Source organism: Mirounga angustirostris, unplaced genomic scaffold, assembly GCF_029215605.1.
Source record: "Mirounga angustirostris isolate CCGP_5_RB_7025 unplaced genomic scaffold, mMirAng1.0.hap1 SCAF_3, whole genome shotgun sequence".
NCBI classification, from domain to species: Eukaryota; Metazoa; Chordata; class Mammalia; order Carnivora; family Phocidae; genus Mirounga; species Mirounga angustirostris.
Window position 1 is genome coordinate 163225136 of NW_026991711.1, and position 21658 is coordinate 163246793.

The following is a 21658-nucleotide window of genomic DNA, read 5'->3' on the forward strand; positions in this document are numbered from 1 at the left end:
AAAGCCTCTCTTGGCTGCTTGGCACACCTTAGGTTTGCCTCTGTTTTGGTTGTCTGGGATGCGAGGAGGAAATTTAAAGATCCCTGAAAACACATGGAGGCTTTCTCTGGGTGTTTTCCGTGCCGGTTCGTGCGTGCTCCTTCCTTCTTCCCGGTCGGAGAGGTAGAGAGGCCAGGTGGGCTGGTCTGCTTTCACTCTCTTGAGTATTAAAATAAACAAACCAGGAATTCGTCTCCCTCCTCCCCACGCCCTGCCCTGTAACTCAACGACAAACATTCCCAACAAGTTTTAAGAAGCAGGCTAGAAAATTCTAAGGGAGTCTTTGTCTTTGAAATACAGCACTAGTGAGTGTTGCTTTCTTTATATAGAAAATACGAGTGGCAACGGGGCACATTTTTGGTTATGAGTACTCACCTTTCAGGGTCTGCCCTAGAGAATTCTAACTTTATATCAGTGTGAAATACTGTGTTAGCTGTGATGTTTTCCTGAAGCACTAGTTTCTGTGAACTCGATCACCATAAAAGCTTAGCTGATTGTTTGCGGGAAGTGAAGTGGATAAATCTATAGTTCTGGTGAATCTAGTTTTTAATATGGTCTCTGTTTCTAGCAAACCTTTACGTATTTTTCTCTTTCTCAGATTATTTAATCGCCCAACTACCACTGATGAAGATAAGTTGGAGTAACTGCTTGAACTGAATTTTACCGACCAGAAGAGAGTCCATTTGTTCCACTTCTTTTTGTTCTTCCCACTGCTTTGAGCTTTACTGTAACGGCTGAAAAACTTGGAAAATAAAATGAACATGCTGTGGTCTTGAACATAATTTTTTTTTTTTTTTTTGAGGAAAAATTAAAGTGCCAGAGTGAAAGCCAGAATGGCATCCAGAGAGAGGCTCTTTGAACTTTGGATGCTTTATTGTACAAAGGTAATTGCTTTCCTTTTTATTTCTAAGTTTTAAAATACTTTGTTATAAAATTTTGTGACTGGCCTTATTTAATGGATAGTAGCATATTTTTATTCATAGTAATGACCCAAAATTTAAAAGCATGGAATTTTCTGTTTTCCACTTTTCCAGGTTTGAACACATACACAATATTGACACATTTTTAAAACCTGTAGGTATGGTTTTGATATTTTTCTTAAGTGATCCCCAAATTATGTAAGTAACATTATGACCTTAGGAGAAAAATAAAATATTTATGTGATTTTTTTTTTTTTTTTAAAGATTTTATTTATTCATTTGACAGAGAGAGATACAGCAAGAGAGGGAACACAAGCAGGGGGAGAAGGAGGGGAGAAGCAGGCTTCCCCGCGGAGCAGGGAGCCCGATGTGGGGCTTGATCCCAGGACCCGGGATCATGACCTGAGCCGAAGGCAGACGCTTAACGACTGAGCCACCCAGGCGCCCCTGTTTATGTGCTTTTCTTTTTCTCCCACAAATTGGGGGTGGGATAGAGATATTTTTATGAGCCTTCAGCATTTTTACTATAATTAACCTTTTTAATTAGCTTTAAAAAGGTTATTGTTATGTAAACATGTTACTGATTTGAGGTGGTTTCTGTAAGCTTACTGTGATGATAGCACCTTATGAGTATTGTCTCATTTGACCCTCACAACAATCCTGTGAGATGGGTATTGTAATTATCCCCTTTTGCTGATAAGAAAATTGATGCAGAAGTTAAAGGGGCTATTGAGAAGCAGAACCACCTGAGTCAAGTCCACACTTTTATCCATTATGACTCCTTAATATTTTTTATTTTCGCATTCAAAAATAATTTTTTGTTTGTCTTTATGTGAGTTTTTACATGTTAGCTTTGATTTTAGGTTATTGGAGGAGAAGGATACTACTTAAAAACATGTTTTTCAAGAGAGGAGCTACATTACTACTATGAAGATATTGGAGAGGGTCAGAGAAACATCTCTAATTTACTACTTGAGTTACTTTTAAGTCTGTGGTGAAGTTCTCAAGTCTCAGCTTCTGTTTCTGCATTATCCCTTTGGGTTTCTTTTTTATTCAGCTTTTTAAAGAACAAGTTATTCTTTAACAAACCATCTCAGTTATCTCTAATACTAAATTTTAGAGGTCACACGGGAATTTTCTTTGACTTCCTGGTTTGGTATTTCTTAGAGTTACTGAAGGACATCTACTTTGAAATGTTTGATATGGATTTTTAAAACAGCTTTTTAGTCTTGTGTAATTTAATGCCAGAAATGTGTTTTTAAAAATAGACCACTCTTCTAATAAAAAAAGGAATCTAATTCACCACTTTTTTTTTAGATTTTATTTATTTGACAGAGAGAGACACAGCGAGAGAGGGAACACAAGCAGAGGGAGGGGAGAGCAGGCTTCCCACAGAGCAGGGAGCCCGATGTGGGGCTCGATCCCAGGATCCTGGGTTCATGACCTGAGCCGAAGGCAGACGCCCCTAATTCACCACTTTTGAAAATAGTCACTAACACATGTCAGCCAAAAATTAAAATGCATTTTAGTATGAATGTCTGGTGGTTTAAAAATGATTTATTTAAAAATACATTTAACTTACTAGGTTTTACATTTTCGGGATGATAAAAGATAAGGGTTACATTGTGTTATTAATTAGTTATGTTGCTTATAGGTGGAGTTCTTGTTTTATTTGTCATTGTGCTTATTGAAAAGATAGTATAGGGGTACCTGGCTGGCTCGGTTGGTAGAGCATGCGACTCGTGATCTCGGGGTTTGTGAGTTTGAGCCCCACGTAGGGTGTAGAGATTACTTAAAAATAAAATCTTTTTTGGGGCGCCTGGGTGGCTCAGTTGGTTAAGCAACTGCCTTCGGCTCAGGTCAGGATCCTGGAGTCCCGGGATCGAGTCCCGCATCGGGCTCCCTGCTCAGTGGGGAGTCTGCTTCTCCCTCTGACCCTCCCCCCTCTCATGCTCTCTCTCTCTATCTCATTCTCTCTCTCAAATAAATAAATAAAATCTTTAAAAAAAAAAAATCTTTTTTTTCTTTTTAAAGATTTTATTTATTTATTTGACAGAGACACAGCGAGAGAGGGAACACAAGCAGGGGGAGTGGGAGAGGGAGAAGCAGGCTCCCCACAGAGCAGGGAGCCCGATGTGGGGCTCGATCCCAGGACCCTGGGATCATGACCTGAGCCGAAGGCAGATGCTTAACAACTGAGCCACCCAGGCGCCCCAAAAATAAAATCTTAAAAAAAAAAAAAGAAAAGAAAAGATAGTATAGTTTGTTGGCATACCCAGAGTTTTATTCTTGATGACTTTTAGTATAAATATGAATCTTTACTTCTTTATAAGATGTCTAAGTAGATAATGAAGACCCTTCATGGTCAAATTGTAAAGCCTGTTTTTGGACAGGAAGATAAATCCCCCCGCCCTTTTTTTTTTTTTTTTTTTAATAAATCCCGTTTTTATGTTTAAGATTTAAATCAGTTGGGCACTTAATAAGATTTAAAATTTTTTTCAACTATTTTCAAAAATTGTTATTAAAATAATGATTTTATGTTTCATCATTTCATGTGTAAGCTTGTAAACTAGACAACGACTTTCTTTTTTACAAACACTTGGAATTCAAGTAGTTTCCAAATATATATCATAGATTTAACACTTCTGCTCCCTGGTGAGGATGATTACCAAATGCCCAGTTGTCCTCTATACCCTCTAGGCTTATTGCTCTTATTCTAGCATATTGCCTTTCAAAACACCTGCCTCTTTTTTTCACCTAACTTTTAAGACTTTTTTTTACACCTTTGATGGGTTATCAGACTACTTCAGGATTGCACAGATCTTATCACTTAGCTCCAACTTGGATTTCTTTGTGGGCTTGTAATTGTTAAATTTAGTTTTGGCTCTGCTCCTGTTTTATTTTGTCACCTTGAGCAGGACTTACCTCTTTGGGTCTCACGTATTCTATTTCATATAAGACTGTGTGTGGTACACGTGTATCTGTGTGTATAGGGAGAATGCTTGTCTAACTCACCACTAAGATTTTCATTTGTTTTGACCTCTGAGGGACGTGCATTTGTTTTGTCCTTATGCTTATGGATTGTCATATAGACCTTTTAAGTTCATCTTCTTTTTTAAGCTTTTCCTTACGGAAAATTTCAAGTGGGCATAAATAGAGAAGATAATACAGTGAACCCTTTTGTATCTGTCATCCTGCTTCAATCCAGTTCATGTTTGGTAATGTTTTCATCTATAACCCTCCACTATGCCTGCATTATTTTAAAGCAAATCCTAGACAACATAATCTTATCTGTAAGTATTTAAAAGTATGTCTGTAAAATAAGAACTCTTCTTAAAAACATCATCACAATATGATAATTCTTGGAATCATCAAATATCTGGTCAGTATTCAAACTTCTCTGATAGTATCATAAAGGTTCTTATTTTCCTGCTGTTTGACTCAATATTTAAACAAAGTATACACATCATATTTTGTTGAAAATGTGTGTTAAATCTTTTAATCTATAGGCTGTCCTTCACCATACTATTTATTCCTTCTATTTATTTGTTGAAGAAACCAGGTTTTTTTTTGTTTTTTTTTTTAAGATTTTATTTATTTATTTGACAGAGGGAGGGAGAGAGAGCACAAGCAGGGGGAACAGTAGAGGGAGAGGGAGAAGCAGGCTCTCCGCTGAGCAGGGAGCCCGATGCAAGACTCGATCCCAGGATCCTGGGATCACAACCCGAGACAAAGGCAGACGCCCAATCGACTGAGCCACCCAGGTGCCCAAGAAACCAGGTTTTGACATTAGAGTTTTCCTCAGTCTGGGTTTTGCTGGCTTAATTCCTTGATTTTAATTAATTATTTTTCTCTCCTGGTGTCTGCAAACTGGCAGATCTAGAGACTTGGCTGATTCATGTTCTATTTGGCAGGGAAAGTCTAGAATAATTTATAAGTGTCTCCACCATCAGTGAGTTTTACCTAAATGTATTAATTATTTCATTAGGAGTTTGCAAAACTGTGATATTCCAATTCTATCATTTCTTTATTAGCAGAACATATATAGACAAGTGTTCCCTTATTAGCTGTTTGACAGTTCCTTAAAGGGAAGGCAGGCAGAATAAATATTTGATTATTTCTCTTTGTTTTCAGAATAATGACTTGATTTACTAGCATCCTCCCAAGGTGACCAGTTATTTTTCTTAAGTATCAAGTTCATCTTTTTTTTTTTAAGACTTTTTTCTTTTTTTTAAGATTTTATTTATTTATTTGACAGAGGGGGAGAGCAGAAGCAGGGGGAGCAGCAGGCAAAGGGAGAGGGAGAAGCAGACTCCCAGCTGAACAGGGAGCGTGATGCGGGGCTTGATCCCAGGATCCTGACCTGAGCCAAAGGCAGATGCTTAACCGACCCAAGCACCCCTCAAGTTGATCTTTAATGATTAAAATTTAAATATTGTCTACCATTTTGCTGCCCTAGTTGGTGTGCTATAAATACCAAAAATTATATGCATACCTCACTAAAGAAGATGACTTCGAAGATTTTTCTTTTTCTTTTTTTTTTCTTTTAAGATTTTTATTTATTTATTCATGAGAGACAGACAGAGAGAGAGGCAGAGGGAGAAGCAGGCTCTCAAGGAGCAGAGAGCCCGATGCGGGACTCGATCCCAGGACCCTGGGATCATGACCTGAGCCGAAGGCAGACGCTCAACCATCTGAGCCACCCAGGCGCCCGACTTCGAAGATTTTTCAAAGTCTGCTTCAGAGTGGTAAGGTTAGGACATCCTCCATATTTGCCACAGTGCTAACCAGCATAGGTATTCCACAGTGTATTAGCCACAGATCAATATTAAGGTATTACCATAGGGTTTCCATGTAATGTGATATTTTAAAAGTTACCATTGAGAATTAAAAAGTTTAGTAGGTGTTTAAATAGGGTAATATCAGAAATAATCATTGGGTCATACTGTTTAGGTAGGCAAAAGAAAAGAGAATATATAAATACGTTTTCTATTAGTCTGGGTTTGGTTGTAAGCCTAAATGCTAGTGATTAAATCAAGTACAATTAAAATAAATTACTGGTTTCAGTATTTAGCAGATGGCTTCCCACATATTAAACTTTATATTTGAAAATTTGGGTAAAAAACTTGGCAGTTTGTTTTTCTAACCAAACTTTTCAGGTCTAATTTTTCATTTTCTCCTTCTAGGAATAGGATTTAATTGCATTTTAGAAATATGCATCTTCTTAGTAGGTTATTTGTTAACGTCATGTAGTTATTATTACATAATAGAGACCAGATGATTTCTGAAGACCCAGCATTCCTGCTTTCCACAGATAATTTCACTAGGTTATGTAGTCTGAACTTACCTCCAAATGGTTATACCCACCCAGGGTCAAGGATTTCATTAACAGTACATTTCATATAGCTCTTCTAAGTTAAACATTAATTTGAACAGGTTTAATCATGTATCTGGATTTTAGTTTAATAGTTAACTACTTCTTGTCTGAGCATATTTTTCTTAAGTATTAAAGGCAAATTGATTTACTTTTTAATATCTGAAGATTTTAGTTCATATTATCTGTCATAGGTACCATGTTATTCCCTGTATCTTTTGACATTTTTTTACATAATGTGCTTATGGTAAGAGAGACAGTGCTGAGAACAGTTTTCGTCTCTACATTATCATACAACTTTTTGGAATTCATATATTGCAAATAGCAAGACATAATATGTATCATAAAGTCTCTCAACTCCCCTGATAGGCATTAGGATATATTTGTGTTCCACATTCAGCCTTTTGGGAGTGCTATAGTTGATTACCAGAATATGCAGAAGAGAAACTGAGCCTCTCAAATTCTTAGATAAGATTAAGTTATTTTTGTTCTGTGTAGTGGAAAGTATCAAATGCATGAACTCACTGAGAAGACACAAGGCGACTCAAAAGCATCATGACATTTGAAATGTGGCAATGTGGGTTGAAATTTATGGTTCATTTTTATCATTTGCTTTTCTTTTTTTTTTTTTGATACTCATTTTACACTAAAAAGTTTTGTGAAGCTATAGAATTAGAGCCAAGATTTAGTCCCAGTTTTGCTTCTGAGCTTAAGGAAGGACCTGAAAAGAGGTTACATAATTTCTTCATGTTAACAGTTTTCTCATCTGTGAAATGGGAAAAAATAACTGTTTTTGCATCTCAAAGTTGTTGAGAAAAGATGAATTGATTATATTGAAATGCACTGTAAGGGTAAGAAATATAAAATGTTATCTATTAGTAGTTTTAAAATACATGTATGAGCTCGAGAGTGTGTATCAATACTTCCATTTTGCCTTTATTTAATATAGCAGAGAACAGTATTATCTTTTTGTCTAATGATGAAGCACTGCTCATCAGTGTCTTAATTTTTAATCTGTTTTTATTTTTCTTTCAAGCATAGTGCTTAATTATCCTAATAATATGAATTTTTTTTTTTTTTTTTTTTTTTGTTACTCTAAACCAAGTTAGTTTTGGACCTTGGTGATGTTCCATTTCCTGCTGTTGCCCTTTGTCCTGCTAAATCTGGAATATGACTGAAATAGATAGTTTTGCAGTGAGCTCAGAGTAAACTTCCTTTTCAGAGTAAGTTTTGCTTCATAAAGAAAATAGAATTTAGAGTTTTTATTCAGATAAAAAGGCAAGTACCTCTTTTTATATATAGATTTAGAAAAAATGGAATGAACATAAACTCTTCCAATGAGAAAATTATAATTTAATTATAATCAGAAGTGAAGCTTTTTTGGTAAGATGCCTCAGTATACATCAGCCCTTATAATTTAACCTAGTATGTGCAAAGTGTAAAATGGCTCTTAATTTTCTGTGATTTAATAATGACTTTGTATATAAGGAAAGTAACATTTGACTTGAAGCAAAACAAAAAAAATTGCTAGCAGCTCAGTAGTAGTGATTACCTGTTTACTTTAGGAAGTTAGATGTGAGAGCAAGAAATGAATATTTTATATCAATAGACATGGAAAGGAATATATTACCTTTGTGGTTTGACTTGAGCTTACGCACCACTCTAAAAAGTTGTTAAGGTACATGAATATTTTTTTTTTTTTTTAAGATTTTGTTTATTTGACAGAGACACAGCGAGAGAGGGAACACAAGCAGGGGGAGTGGGAGAGGGAGAAGCAGGCTTCCCGCAGAGCAGGAGCCCAATGCAGGGCCAGATCCCAGGACCCTGGGACCATGACCTGAGCTGAAGGCAAATGCTTAACGACTGAGCCACCCAGGCGCCCCAAGATACATGAATATTTCTTATTCTTTTCTTTTGAATATCAAAATTTGAACTTCCCTGGTAGAAAGTAGAATTGATAGCCCTTAAATGTGTAGATAGGAGCATGAGTGAAAAATAACAGTCTAAAATAATTCTCAGGTTTTTTATTGGCAATTACTGAAGAGTTATATAAAAGTAAGAAGAGAATAAGGTCATAGGGAGTGCTGGAGAACATTATCATTTAAGAAGAGTATAGAAGAGTTTGTAGGAGTTTGAATGGGAGGACAACCAGGAGTGAGCAGTTGCCTCAAGTAGAGGACTTTTATAAAGGGAGTAGTCAGTACTGTCAAATTCAGTATGGCAATAAAGAAAAGCATTATGGAGCATATATTGGAATTGATGAGAGATTATTGGTGGGGTGCCTGGGTAGTGCAGTCGGACTCTTGGTTTAGGCTCAGGTGGTGATCTCAGTGTTGAGAGATTAAACCCCACATGGGGCTCTGTGCTCAGCGGGAAGTCTGCTTCTCTTCCTCTCCCTCTGCTCCCCCTGTACCCCACTTTGCGTGGCACTACTCTAGAATATCTGAAAATTTTTGGATTGCCAAGAATCCATCTGTAATTTGAAAAATACAGCTCTACAAATTGAATAGTCATTGATGATTATTGGTAGCAGTGCAAATGTGACCAGTGAAATTGAGTACTGGGTAACAAGGTAGTCAGCTTTAATAGACTTAAATTAATTTGAAAATTCATAGAAATGTGAGTACAAACTTTACAAATTTTTATATGAAACTTACGGACCCAGAAATATTTCTAATAACTCCCAGGGTTCTTGGACATGTTTTAGAAACACAAGCCTTGGTCAGTATCTGACATACTGCTGCTACCTTACCTTTTCTATAGCTTCCTTTCCTTATTGCAAAATTACTTGGCAGATTTACTACAAGGGGGTGAAATTTGGGACCAACAATCCAGTCTGCCACAGTCTGATTTCTTGGTTACAATTATTTGTATCTCTCCCATATACAAAATCTACTTCATGTCCATTTTAAGAACTCCAGAAGTCTCATCCAATCCTGGTATCAGTTGAAACCCAAGATCTTGTAATACATATCAGGTCCAGTTGTGGTTTTTATTGCTGAGACCCGTGACCTCGGACGACAGTGTTGATATCTGGCCCTTACAAACCCAACATTGTGATGAAACTGAGATAGTAATGCCACAGTAAAGACTCTTGAAAAAGAAAGAATGAGAGGCATATCGGAGGCTTTGGTCCATAGCAATTCTGAAAACTGGGCAAATGTCGCCTGGTCCCTCTACTTTCAGAGAAGGAATGTTCCTTGGTTCTGTTCTTGGGAGTAGCTGCATGGGCCACTGTTCTTTATTGCACTTGTCTCCATATTCTTAGAGGTTCTTTTTCTCTCATTGTCCTTTTGGTATGTCTGAGGAGGGCATTGGAGACTATACTTTCTTATGACTGAAAACTCATCTGGCTTCCTGCATATAGAAAGGCCCCTATAGAAAATGGGAAGTCCATTTTCTAATTCTTCTGCCTTCACTTATTTTCTCTTGTCTTAACTATATTGTCTATACTCTGGTTTCTCTTCAGATCGTATAAATCTTTCCCCTTAACTATATTGTCTAGTAACTCCAACATGATGTTCTGTAGTATTTGAAATAAAAGACATACTTGTTGGGACACCTTGGTGGCTCAGTCGGTTAAGCGTCTGCCTTCAGCTCAGGTCATGATCCCAGGGTCCTGGGATTGAGCCCCACATCAGGCTCCCTATTCAGCAGGGAGCCTGCTTCTCCCTCTCCGTCTGCCTGCGGCTCTGCCTACTTGTGCTTTATCTCTGTCTGCCAAATAAACAAAATCTTTTAAAAAAGACATACTTGTCTTCCTCTTCACTTTAGGGGGGAAAAAGGCTGAGGTTTTCTATTAGGTTAGCTTCAGACTTTGGGACTGAGACATGTATATGTATAATCCCTTTAACTCAGATCAGATTTATGGTAGGTAAATGATAGATGTTTTACTTTCTTAATTTTTTCTTAGGTATACTGTTGATATTTCTAATGCAGGTTTGCTACTTTTACAATATATTATAACACTACTTAGAATAGTTTTATGTGTGTACTTGTTAAGATGTGGATAATTAGACTATTCCTAAGTTCCAGAAAAATATTAAAGTTGAAAAAGTAATGAAAAAATCATAACTTACTTTAATCATTAGTACTTAGTGGTTGCCATTTTAAATATTCTCCTTTATTAGAATCATTATGAATTGTAAGTAGGTACATTTGGAATCAGGTGCTGCACTTACTTCTCAGTAGTCCTTCATTTTAAAATATGTAAAATATAATGCTTATAGATCAAAGTTTAGTGCCTTATAGTATATGAATTTAAGTGTTTGGCCACCTAACTTGCTTTTTCGGTTTATTCTCAGAGGTTTTGACAAAAAATTTGATTTATTTTGTGAAAATGGAATTTATTTTTTCTGAAAATTTTATTCTGGTATTTCAAAATCTATTGAGATGTGGGTAACTATCTGAAATGACTGGAATCTGCCATAACTATAAATCAACTCCTTTGATGATGTCAGAATTCAAGCAAGAGTTAGAAGCACTGATTTCCTCATCTTTTCCTCAGCTTTTACTGAAAAGAATGGAAATCACCTTATAATGTGCCATTTCTTTTTCAATAAGGGAAACAAGGAGCTCTGCTCTTAAATATATTTATATGTACTATACTGTTTTTTTAAACCTTTTTTTTTTTAATTGAGTGTGTGTGCATGGGCCAGCGACAGCAGTTGGGGGGTGGGAGAGAGGGGCAGAAGGTGAGGGAGAGAGAGAGAGAGAGAATCTTAAGCAGGCTCCACACCCAGCACCAAGCCCAACGTGTGGCTCAGTCTCATAATCCTGAGATCATGACCTGAGCTTAAATCAAGAGACAGACACTTAACTGGTTGAGCTACCCAGGCACCCCTGGACTATACTGTCTTTTAAAATACTGAAAGTAACTTGTTCTTACCTATACCTAAGTCATACCAACATTTTCTTTTTTCTTTCTTTTTATTTTTTGATTTAAAAAAATTTTTTTAAATTAACATATAATGTAGTATTTGTTTCAGGGGTACAGGTCTGTGATTCATCAGTCTTACACAACACCCAGTGCTCACCACAACACATACCCTCCCCAATGTCCATCACGCAGCCACTCCATCCCCCCACCCCCCTCCCCTCCAGCAGCTCTCAGTTTGTTTCCTAAGATTAAGAGTCTTTTATGGTTTGTCTCCCTCTCTGGTTTCATTTTGTTTCATTTTTTCTTCCCTTCCCCTATGATCCTCTGTTTTGTTTCTTAAATTCTGCATATCAGTGAAATCATATAATTGTCTTTCTCTGATTTGACTTATTTTGCTTAGCATAATACCCTCTAGTTCCATCCACATTGCAAATGGCAAGATTTCTTTTTTTTTTTTTTTTGATGACTGCTAATATTCCATTGTGTGTGTGGGGGTGTGTATATATATTTATTTATATATATATATACACACACACACACCCCACATCTTTATCCATTCATCTGTCAGCGGACATATGGGCTCTTTCCATAGTTTGGCTATTGTGGACATTGCTGCTATAAACATTGGGGTGTTGGTGCCCCTTTGGATCACTGTATCTTTAGGGTAAATACCTAGTAGTGCAATAGCTGGGACGTAGGGTAGCTCTATTTTCAACTTTCTGAGGAACCTCCATACTGTTTTCCAGAGTGGCTGCACCAGTTTGCATTCCCACCAATAGTGTAGGAGTGTTCTCCTTTCTCCGCATCCTTGCCGACATCTGTCATTTCCTGATTTGTTAATTTTAGCCGTTCGACCGGTGTGAGGAGGTATCTCATTGTGGTTTTGATTTGTATTTCCCTGATGCCGAGTGATGTTGAGCAATTTTTCATGTGACTGTTGGCCATTTGGATGTCTTCTTTGCGGAAATGTCTGTTCATGTCTTCTGCCCATTTTTTGATTGGATTATTTGTTCTTTGGGCGTTTCAACATTTTCTTTTAATTTATGTCTTGTGACTTAAATTCAGGCTTATAGGGTTGTCTACTCACATTGAACCAAAGCATTAATTGATCCATACTTCTCTCACAACAATTTGCCTCTAAAAAAATGTAGTTTTGTTTGATATATTTAACTGTTAAATTATTTTTTGTGACATTAAACATTTGCATAGTAGGGAAGAATGGTACTATTTTAATTCATGATATCATTGTGAGGTGAATTTATCCTTTTTATTGAATAATTTTGACTTAGGATTTTTGTTAAAATACAAAATTTAAATAGCTTTAAATATAAAATTTCATTTTTCTAGTGAGTGAATTTCATTTTAGGGATAAAATATAAATTTTCTAATTTAGATTTATATTCTTAGAAAAGTAGTGTTTTATGTTAGGATTGAAATTTTTATTTTTTTATTTATTTTTATTTTTAATTAATTATTTTTATTGAAAGATTTTTATTTATTTTTTGACAGAGAGAGAGACAGCGAGAGAGGGAATACAAGCAGGGGGAGTGGGAGAGGGAGAAGCAGGCTTCCAGCTGAGCAAGGAGCCCGATGTGGGGCTCGATCCCAGGACTCTGGGATCATGACCTGAGCCCAAGGCAGACGCTTAATGACTGAGCCACCCAGGTGCCCCAGGATTGAAATTTTTAAAATTTAAGATAAAATTTATAGAAATATAGACATGCTGAAAGTAAAAATTTCATTTTTCAGTGATTTTCAGTTAATGTACTCTATCGATGTGATTGAAAAGTCTATAAATTAATTACATTTACTACTACAAATCATTAAGATATTAAATTTGAAAAACTTCAACCTGACATGAAACTTCAACTTGAAGCTTTTAAGCTCCATTTAAAAAGTATCAATGTTATATTTAGTTAATACATGCACAATGGTAGGCTTTTCTTAAAAGAATTCACTGTAGGCAGGAGTGCCTGACTGGCTCATTCGGAACAGCATGCAACTCTAGATCTCAGGGTCTTGAGTTTGAGCTCTGTGTTGGGTGTAGAGATTACTAAAAAAAAAAAACACTTTAAAATCTTATAAAAGAATTCAGGGACGCCTGGGTGGCTCAGTCCGTTAAGCGTCTGCCCTCGGTCAGGTCATGATCCCAGGGTCCTGGGATTGAGCCCCCTCATTGGGCTCCTTGCTCAGCGGGGAGTCTGCTTCTCCCTCTCCCACTCCCCCTGCTTGGGTTCTCTATCTGGCAAGTAAATAAATAAAATCTTAAAAAAAAAAATTCGGGCGCCTGGGTGGCTCAAAAAAATTCAGGCGCCTGGGTGGCTCAGTTGTTATGCATCTGCCTTCGGCTCAGGTCATGATCCCAGGGTCCTGGGATCGAGCCCCGCTTTGGGCTCCCTGCTTGGCGGGAAGCCTGCTTCTCCCTCTCCTGCTCCCCCTGCTTGTGTTCCCTCTCTCACTGTGTCTGTCTCTGTCAAATAAATAAATAAAATCTTTTTTTTGAATAAATCTTAAAAATAAAATTCACTGTAGTCCAATTAACTAGTTATTGGGTACCTGCTGTATACCAATGTTATTTACTATCATTTTATCTCTTGAATTGTGTATTTTCCTCTTTCTTTTTAAAAATTTTTTAAAATAAACTTCATTTTTTAGAGCAGTTTTAGATTCATAGCAAAATTGAACAGAAAGTACAGAGAGTTCCTTTGTATTTCCTGTCCCTACATATGTACAGCCTTTTCTGCTATTAGCATCCCATACCACAGTGGTATGTTTGATCACTTGACTGATTTCCCAAAAACACCTAAGCCAGACATTTCTTTACCTGTCCATCATGTGTGAAACTCCAAGGTAAACACAAAATTAATGAGCAAGTCATGTTTTACCTAACATTTGAACATTCCAGATGTTGGCTTTTTCAAGTCTTGCTAAGTTTAACTGTGAATTTTCTATGCTATGTTGATCAAACCTGGAACTTAGTTATCTGAATGGCAAGTTTTTTATTGTAATTTAAGAAATATCTAAAGTAAAATATGAAATCTGTTCTCTAGGGATTCGTGTATTCTAAGCCTATTTTTTATGTAGACCTCTATATGAATATTGCTTTTTCATCTATGTTAAAATGACTTCCAAACCTTCCAAGATGTGACAGGCTTTTCATCAAAATTTTGTCTCTTTTATCTATTTAATTGACTGACTTCATCTATGGGCATGCTTTTCCAACTAGAGTCAGTTTCCCATTTAGATTGTAGGCTTAGATGTGAGACCTTAGGGAAGATGAATGAAGTCATCAGGGATTGATTAAAGAGAAAGCTTTGTTCAAGGTTTTAAAGAATGGATTGTAGTTTAAGAGCCACAGAATATGTTCCAGGCACATAGAAATCCTGACCAAAAGTACAAAGGAAAAGTGACCTTAATTTAGACTTTCCGTTTGGTAATAAATTAGGCTAGGTTGTTGGACCAACCTTTCTGAAAATTCTAATTCTGAATAAAATTTAAGAAATATCTTGATATCATTGAGAAGCTGGCAAGATGATGGTAAGGCTTTATGAGGCTAAATCTTAGTGGAAACAGGAATTTAGGTAGATGGAGAATGGAAGCTACTTTTTCTGGTGAATTTGAGCTTTTGTTTTCATGGTCTTGTGGATGGAAGGAGGAAGTCAAAGCTAAGGGACTAATCAGAGTGAGAAGTCTTAATAGATTTTCTCTTATGATCCCCAGAGGTGTACACCTGTGGGGTAAAGATCAACTGGGAACAGACCCACCTCACTCTTTCATCTTTACTTGGGGACTCCAAGGGAAAATGGCTTTGTGTTAAGCAGAGCCAAAAGGTGAAAAGTCCCTGAGAGGATGGTACCACCAGTTGATTCTTTCATAAATTTGCAAATCAATTTTACCTTTTGTTGTAGGGAAAGTCCAGAAAGCCCCAGGTCATGCAGACTAGTCTGGTGCTTGGTACAAGCAAATGCAATCCTTCTGGAAGAAGAAACTTCAGATACCAAGTATTTTTTCAATTGCAGCTTAATACTTTAATTCATGATGTATGAATCAACCATACCAGACTTTCATTGCCTTGGAATTTCTTTCATCTTTTCCAAGCGATTTGATAGGTTCTCTTGTCTTTATTTGCACTGACTGGCATTGGTAGGTAATTCTTTTGCATGTATTTCAGTTTTCCTCTTTTGAGGGTATCTCCCATTGTCAGTTTTATAAAGGACTTAGCTGTTGCCTTGCCATAAAACATAAAATCGTGATTATTTCTACAGTAACAAATAGTTGTGTCATTACTGTCAAATTATACCCTACTGCTCTATTTTCATGTCTTTTTTGTGTACACAATAACTTCATTTTATTGCCTAATCATCGTATAATTTTTTGAACATTTTGAACAGCGATTAAACTCAACATGTGGTAGTACTTTGTGCATAAATCTAGTGAAAGGATATCAATATGAAACAGCTGTTACCAGGTTTGCACAGGCATTGACAGATAGGTCTTAACAGCAGCCTCTCTGAGAGCATTTGTAAGATGCATTTTGATTTCAAAGATACCAAAATTTAAAAAACAAAACAACTTAGAATCAGAGAAATATGATATAAAAAGTGAACTAGCAGTTTTAAAAAAGAAATAGAATATCTAGAAATAGGGGGAAAACCCAATAATGATATTTAAAAACCAATAAATGTGGTTGATAGGAGTTTAGACAGCAGAAGAGAATTAGAGAATTGGAAGGGAGATAAGTCCTTTTTACAATATAAGCTAGGAGTCAAAGAAATGGAAAATATGGAAGGAAGGTTAAGAGATATGAAGGCTAGTGTGAAAAGGCTTAATACATGTTTAATTGGACTCTGAAAAGGACAGGAAAGGAAGAATGAAACAAATGTAATATTTGAAGAGATTACAGGTGAGAGCGTTCCAAGATTAATGAAAGTCCACTGAATTTCAAGCAGAGTAAGTAAAACTAATTCCATACCAAGGTACATTGTAGTGAAATTGTAGTGGTTTTGCAGAAAATCAAAGAGAAAGAAAAAGCTTAAAAGCTGCAGAGGAAAAAAGATTATCTTCAAAGGGATGACAGATTAATAGCTGATTTTTCAGTAATAACGACAGAAGGGAAAAGGTTGACATCTTTAAAGAAAAGACTTACCAATCTATTATTTCCAACCAAATGAAATTTTTTCCAAGAGTAAAGTGAAATAAAGCCATGTTCAGCAAAACAAAACAGTTCAATTCACCAGGAAAATATAACAATTTTTTTTTTTTTAAAGATTTTATTTATTTGACAGCGAGAGAGGGAACACAAGCAGCGGGAGTGGGAGAGGGAGAAGCAGGCTTCCCGCTGAGCAGGGAGCCCGGTGTGGGGCTCGATCCCAGGACCCTGGGACCATGACCCGAGCCGAAGGCAGACGCTCAACGACTGAGCCACCCAGGTGCCCCAAAATATAACAGTTTTAAATTTGTGTGTACCTCATAGTCTCAAAATACAGAGAAATGAACATATGACAATTTTAAGTTTTTTTTTCTATTTAACTTGCCTTAGTAGTTTAAAAAAATGTCAATAATTGATGGAATGAATAGACAAAAAGGTCAGTTAAGATACAGAAGACTCAAACGATAGAATTGACAAACGTGAGGTTAGGGATTTATGTAGAATTCTGTATCCAGCATACAGTCCTTTGAAGCACACGTTTACAGAAATGATGACAGCAAATTTCAACAAATTTCTAATGATCAAAATAATAGATTATGTTTAACAATGACAATGAAGGAAGAAATCAGTAGCAAAAAGATTAAAAAGGAATGTTTGGAGGCTGTGAAATACCCTTTTAAATAAACCTTTGATTAAAGAACAAGTAATAAAAATTAGAATTCTGAGGGGCATTGTGTGGCTCAGTCAATTAAGTGTCCAACTCTTGATTTTGGCTCAGGTTATGATCTCATGGTTGTGAGATGGAGCCCAGAGTCAGGCTCCACGCTGGGCATGGAGCTTGCTCTCCCTCGCCCTCTGTCCCTCCTCCACCTCTCTCTCTCTCTAAAATAAATAAGTAGATAAATAAATTAATAAACACATTAATTAATCAATTAGAATTTGGGGGGACCTGAATGATAAAAGTGCTGCAATTTTAGAACTTGATGGGAAGTGGCTACACATTACTTAGGAAAATTTATCACTCTAAATACTTAATGTTTAGGGGCGCCTGGGTGGCTCAGTTGGTTAAGCATCTGTCTTTGGCTCAGGTCATGGTCCCAGGGTCCTGGCATCAAGTCCTGCGTCGGGCTTCTTGCTCAGCGGGAATCCTGCTTCTTCTCCCTGCTGTTCCCCCTGCTCCTGCTCTCTCTGTCAAATAAATAAATAAAACCTTAAAAAAATAAATAAATATGTTTAAAAAAAGGCTAAAAATTAGTGAACTAGATAGATATTTGTGGTCACCAGCCTTTAAGATCCTCACATCCTGGGTGCCTGGGTGGCTCAGTTGGTTAAGCGACTGCCTTCAGCTCAGGTCATGATCCTGGAGTCCCAGGATCGAGTCCCGCATCAGGCTCCCTGCTCGGCGGGGAGTCTGCTTCTCCCTCTGACCCTCCCCCCTCTCATGCTCTCTCTCTGTCTCATTCTTTCTCTCTCAAATAAATAAAATCTTTAAAAAAAAAAAAGATCTTCACATCCTGGTATTCATACCCTTTTACAGTCCTCTCCTACATTGTACCAGGGTTCTTTTGTGACCGTAGAATTTGGCCGAAGCGATGGTATATCATTTCCGAAATTAGAAAAGACACTCTTGTTTTCATCTCGGTTACTCCTTTTTTTCTTGGATCATTGATTTGGTGAAGCGAGCTGCTATGTTGTATGCAGCCCAGTGGAGAGCCCCATGTTATGAAGAACTGAAGCCTTGCCAGCCACCAACCACACGAGTGAGGTTGAAAGTAGTTCTTCCAGCCCAGTCAAGCTTTGCTATGACTGCAGCCCTACTTGACATCTTCACTATGATGAAGGCTCAGAAATTCTGAGCTGGTTTTGAATTCGTCACCCAAAAAACTGATAAAATATTTGTTGTTTAAGCTTCTATATTTAATTTATTTAATTTGTTATACAGAAATAGATCATTAATATGCCATCCATTTCAAGAAGACAAGAATAAACTCAAAGTATAGTGAGGGAAAATAAAGGTTTTTTTAATGTGAAAATTCTCAAGTTTATTGTTTGTTTTTTAGTTGTTGCTGGAAATACACATTTTTAGAAGGCTGACGTGTATTGAGTATATTTAATTTTAATAAAGCATTATATAACATCTTGGGATGAATGGCATGAATATCTGGATATAATCTTAATTAGGACTGTGGAAGTGAGATTGAGAGTATGTTAATAGTGGTTTCTTTTGCAAATATTTCTAGTAGTCATGGTGACATAAGAAAATTGTAAGGTTTATTGCAAAAATTACTCATAAAATACTGGATGTAGAAAATGATCAGTAGCTTTAACATCACAAAAGAGGTAACTTGATATGTACCTTCTGAAGGACATGTTAATAGGTGTTGCTAACATGTTAGCATGTTAGCTACCTATTAAGTATTTTTTTGCCAAAAAAACCTCAGAAGAACCTAATTTTGATAGTCTCTAGATCTACTAATTAATTAGAAATATAGAGGACTGAGGAACATGTTAAGTGACATAAGAACATGCAGTCAGCAAAATCCTGATGTGAGAAATACTACCTTATAAATGACCCAGTGTCTTCAACAAATAAATTAGGACAAAAAAAATAAAATTAATAGAAACCTATGGGTTTAAATAGACCTAAAAAATACATCAACCAAATGCAATTTCTGGACTTTATTGGGTCCTAATCTTATCACACAGTTAAAAAAGAAGGGCATTTGAACACTGACTGATTTTAAGGAACTGCTAATTTTTTCAGATGTGATAATACTGTCATATTTTTAAAAGATACCTTTTGGGGATATGTATTGAAATATTTGTGGATGAAAGGATATATCTGGGTTTGCTTCAAAATAATATAGTTGAAGATGGGGATACAGGTGAAAGAATATTGGTCATGCATGATTTGGTAGTTGTTAAAGCTGAGTCATTCTATTCTCATTCTCTCTACTGCTAAGTATGTTTGAAATTGTTCCGTAACATGCTTTTGGAAAGAGCACAAATTAATAAACATAATGGAAAAGATCAACCAAATAAAAAGTTGTTTCTTTGATAAAAACTAATGAAATTGAGTCAGGAAGATAAGGTTTGTGATTATATATGTTTTGAAAATTTCACCTTAGAAACACCACTTGCAGTGCCATTCACAAGGCATATTTCATCTTCAAGATAATATATTGTTAAAAATCTCATTTAACCTAACTGGTGCTTCTCAAACTTGATTAAACACAGCCATCCTTCTTTTTCTTCTTTTTTTCTCTAACTTCACATCATACTTGTCATCCAAGTAAACAGTGTCCCTAAGTACTTGCTCAGGAAATGCTGACTTCTCCAGGTTTATCTATTTATTTAACAGGACCAAATATTGTACATCTTTGAAAATATCTTGCTATTTTCTGTCTGGAATTCCCCTCTTAACCTCCTCCATCCTTGAATGTATCTGCTTATGATGATCTGTGAAAACTTTTAAGTGCTTCTGCTCTTCAGTTATTTCTGATTTTGACAGTAACTCCCTTTTTATTCTTTTTTTTTTTTTTTAAGATTTTATTTTTAAGGAGTCTCTACCCCCAACCTGGGGCTTGAACTCACAACCCCAAGATCAAGAGTTGCATACTCTACCGACTAAGCCAGCTAGGCTTCCCCCTTTTTATTATTTCTATACTTTTTATAACTGCTTTACTTCTTATGCTGTTGTGCATTTATTTGTTTATGCCTCTCTTCTATTGAACAGTGAGCACTTTGAGGATGAGATTATAGGGTTTGTTTGTTTGTTTGTTTTTTAAGTAAAATTGACTTAAGATTACGTTTTAGTTGTCGTCATAGCTGTAGAGTCTAGTACTGTTCTTGATTGTTACGTGGTTGGTATGTACTTATTAAATGTTTTTTGAGGTAGCTAGGTTCTGTCAGAAAAACCTGAGGGCTGACTTGAGAGATGAATTACCATTAATAATTACGTTTCTATTGAGGGGAGATTTATCTTCTTTTGGTAGGAATTAGAAACTATATTATGAATATAACTGACTTAAATGAACTTTTATAAATGCAACTCATATGTAAGTTGGGAACTGCCCAATATTGGTTGAAATATGTATATGTATTTAAAAGTTTATAGTTTTAAAACTTGAAGGACTGTTACATCCTAAATATTGCATGGAGGAAGTAAGGTGTTCCCCTATTCTTACCTGTAACCCCACCCCTTAAGAACTAGGTGAAATTATATGGATCTCTTAATTCCATTACCCACTAATGCCTCCCACCAGGGGAGTGGGTGTTAAGAGAAGGTAAAAGCCTTCTGTGCATTAATGTAATTTAAATATTCACATTTGGCTAGTGGTCACTGTATTGGGCAGTGTTTAAACTTCATCCTGTGGTAATGGGGGCCATTGAGGGTATTTGAACAGGAGGGAAGAAATGATTAGATTAAAATTTAACAAATTCCATTAGTAGCTGTATATAGGGAGGATAAATTGAAGCTATAAAGACCAGTAGAGAACTATATAACAGTTCAAATGAACGACTATTTTAAACAATGGCACGTGATTGGATGAATATTTGATTTTGTAATTATTTCATAAGTGCTTATTTTATTACATTGAATCATGACCAACTTGATGGCAGAGTCTATATCTTAATGGTAACCAACATGTTTTGAGTAATTGCTAAATGACAGGCATTGTTGAATGTCTTACGTATGTTATCTCATTTTGTGCTCTCAACACCCTATGAGGTAGGAAATAATATAGATGAAGAACAAATTGGAGAAATCAAGTAACATGGCCAAAGTTACACAGATAGTAAATGCAAAGAGATTTAAAAAGAGGAGAATAAGGGCGCCTGGGTGGCTCAGTTGGTTAAGCGACTGCCTTCGGCTCAGGTCATGATCCTGGAGTCCCTGGATCAAGTCCCGCATCGGGCTCCCTGCTCAGCGGGGAGTCTGCTTCTCCCTCTGACCCTCCCCCCTCTCATGTGCTCTCTCTCTCAAATAAATAAATAAGATCTTTAAAAAAAAAAAAAGAATACAATTAAAATCATATGTCAAGGGGGATTATGAAATATTTAAATATGTTTGTTGCATAGATTATTCCTGTTTTATGGGAGTTTCCTAATTTTGGCACATAGTGGGTTATAAAAATAAAATTAATTCTTGAGCATATCCTCTGTGCTAGGAATTATTCTAAGCCCTTGACATATATTAGATTATTTAATTTTTATAATGGCCCTGTAAGAAAGGTACTATCATTATATTCGTTTTTATAGAGGAAAAGACTGATAGCAAACATAGGATGACTTGT

General features: G+C 36.3%; 1 protein-coding gene across 2 annotated transcripts in view; it reads left to right on the plus strand.

The window, feature by feature from the left end:
• Positions 1-781: 781 nt before the first annotated feature.
• Positions 782-21658, plus strand: part of NBEAL1 (neurobeachin like 1) — a 188150-nt gene continuing 167273 nt past the window's right edge. For both annotated transcript variants that reach the window (XM_045868178.3, XM_064586933.1), the window contains exon 1: positions 782-923. In XM_045868178.3, coding sequence (XP_045724134.1) covers positions 873-923 — 51 coding nt within the window. In that variant the 5' untranslated portion in view covers positions 782-872. The remainder of the gene's footprint in view (positions 924-21658) is intronic.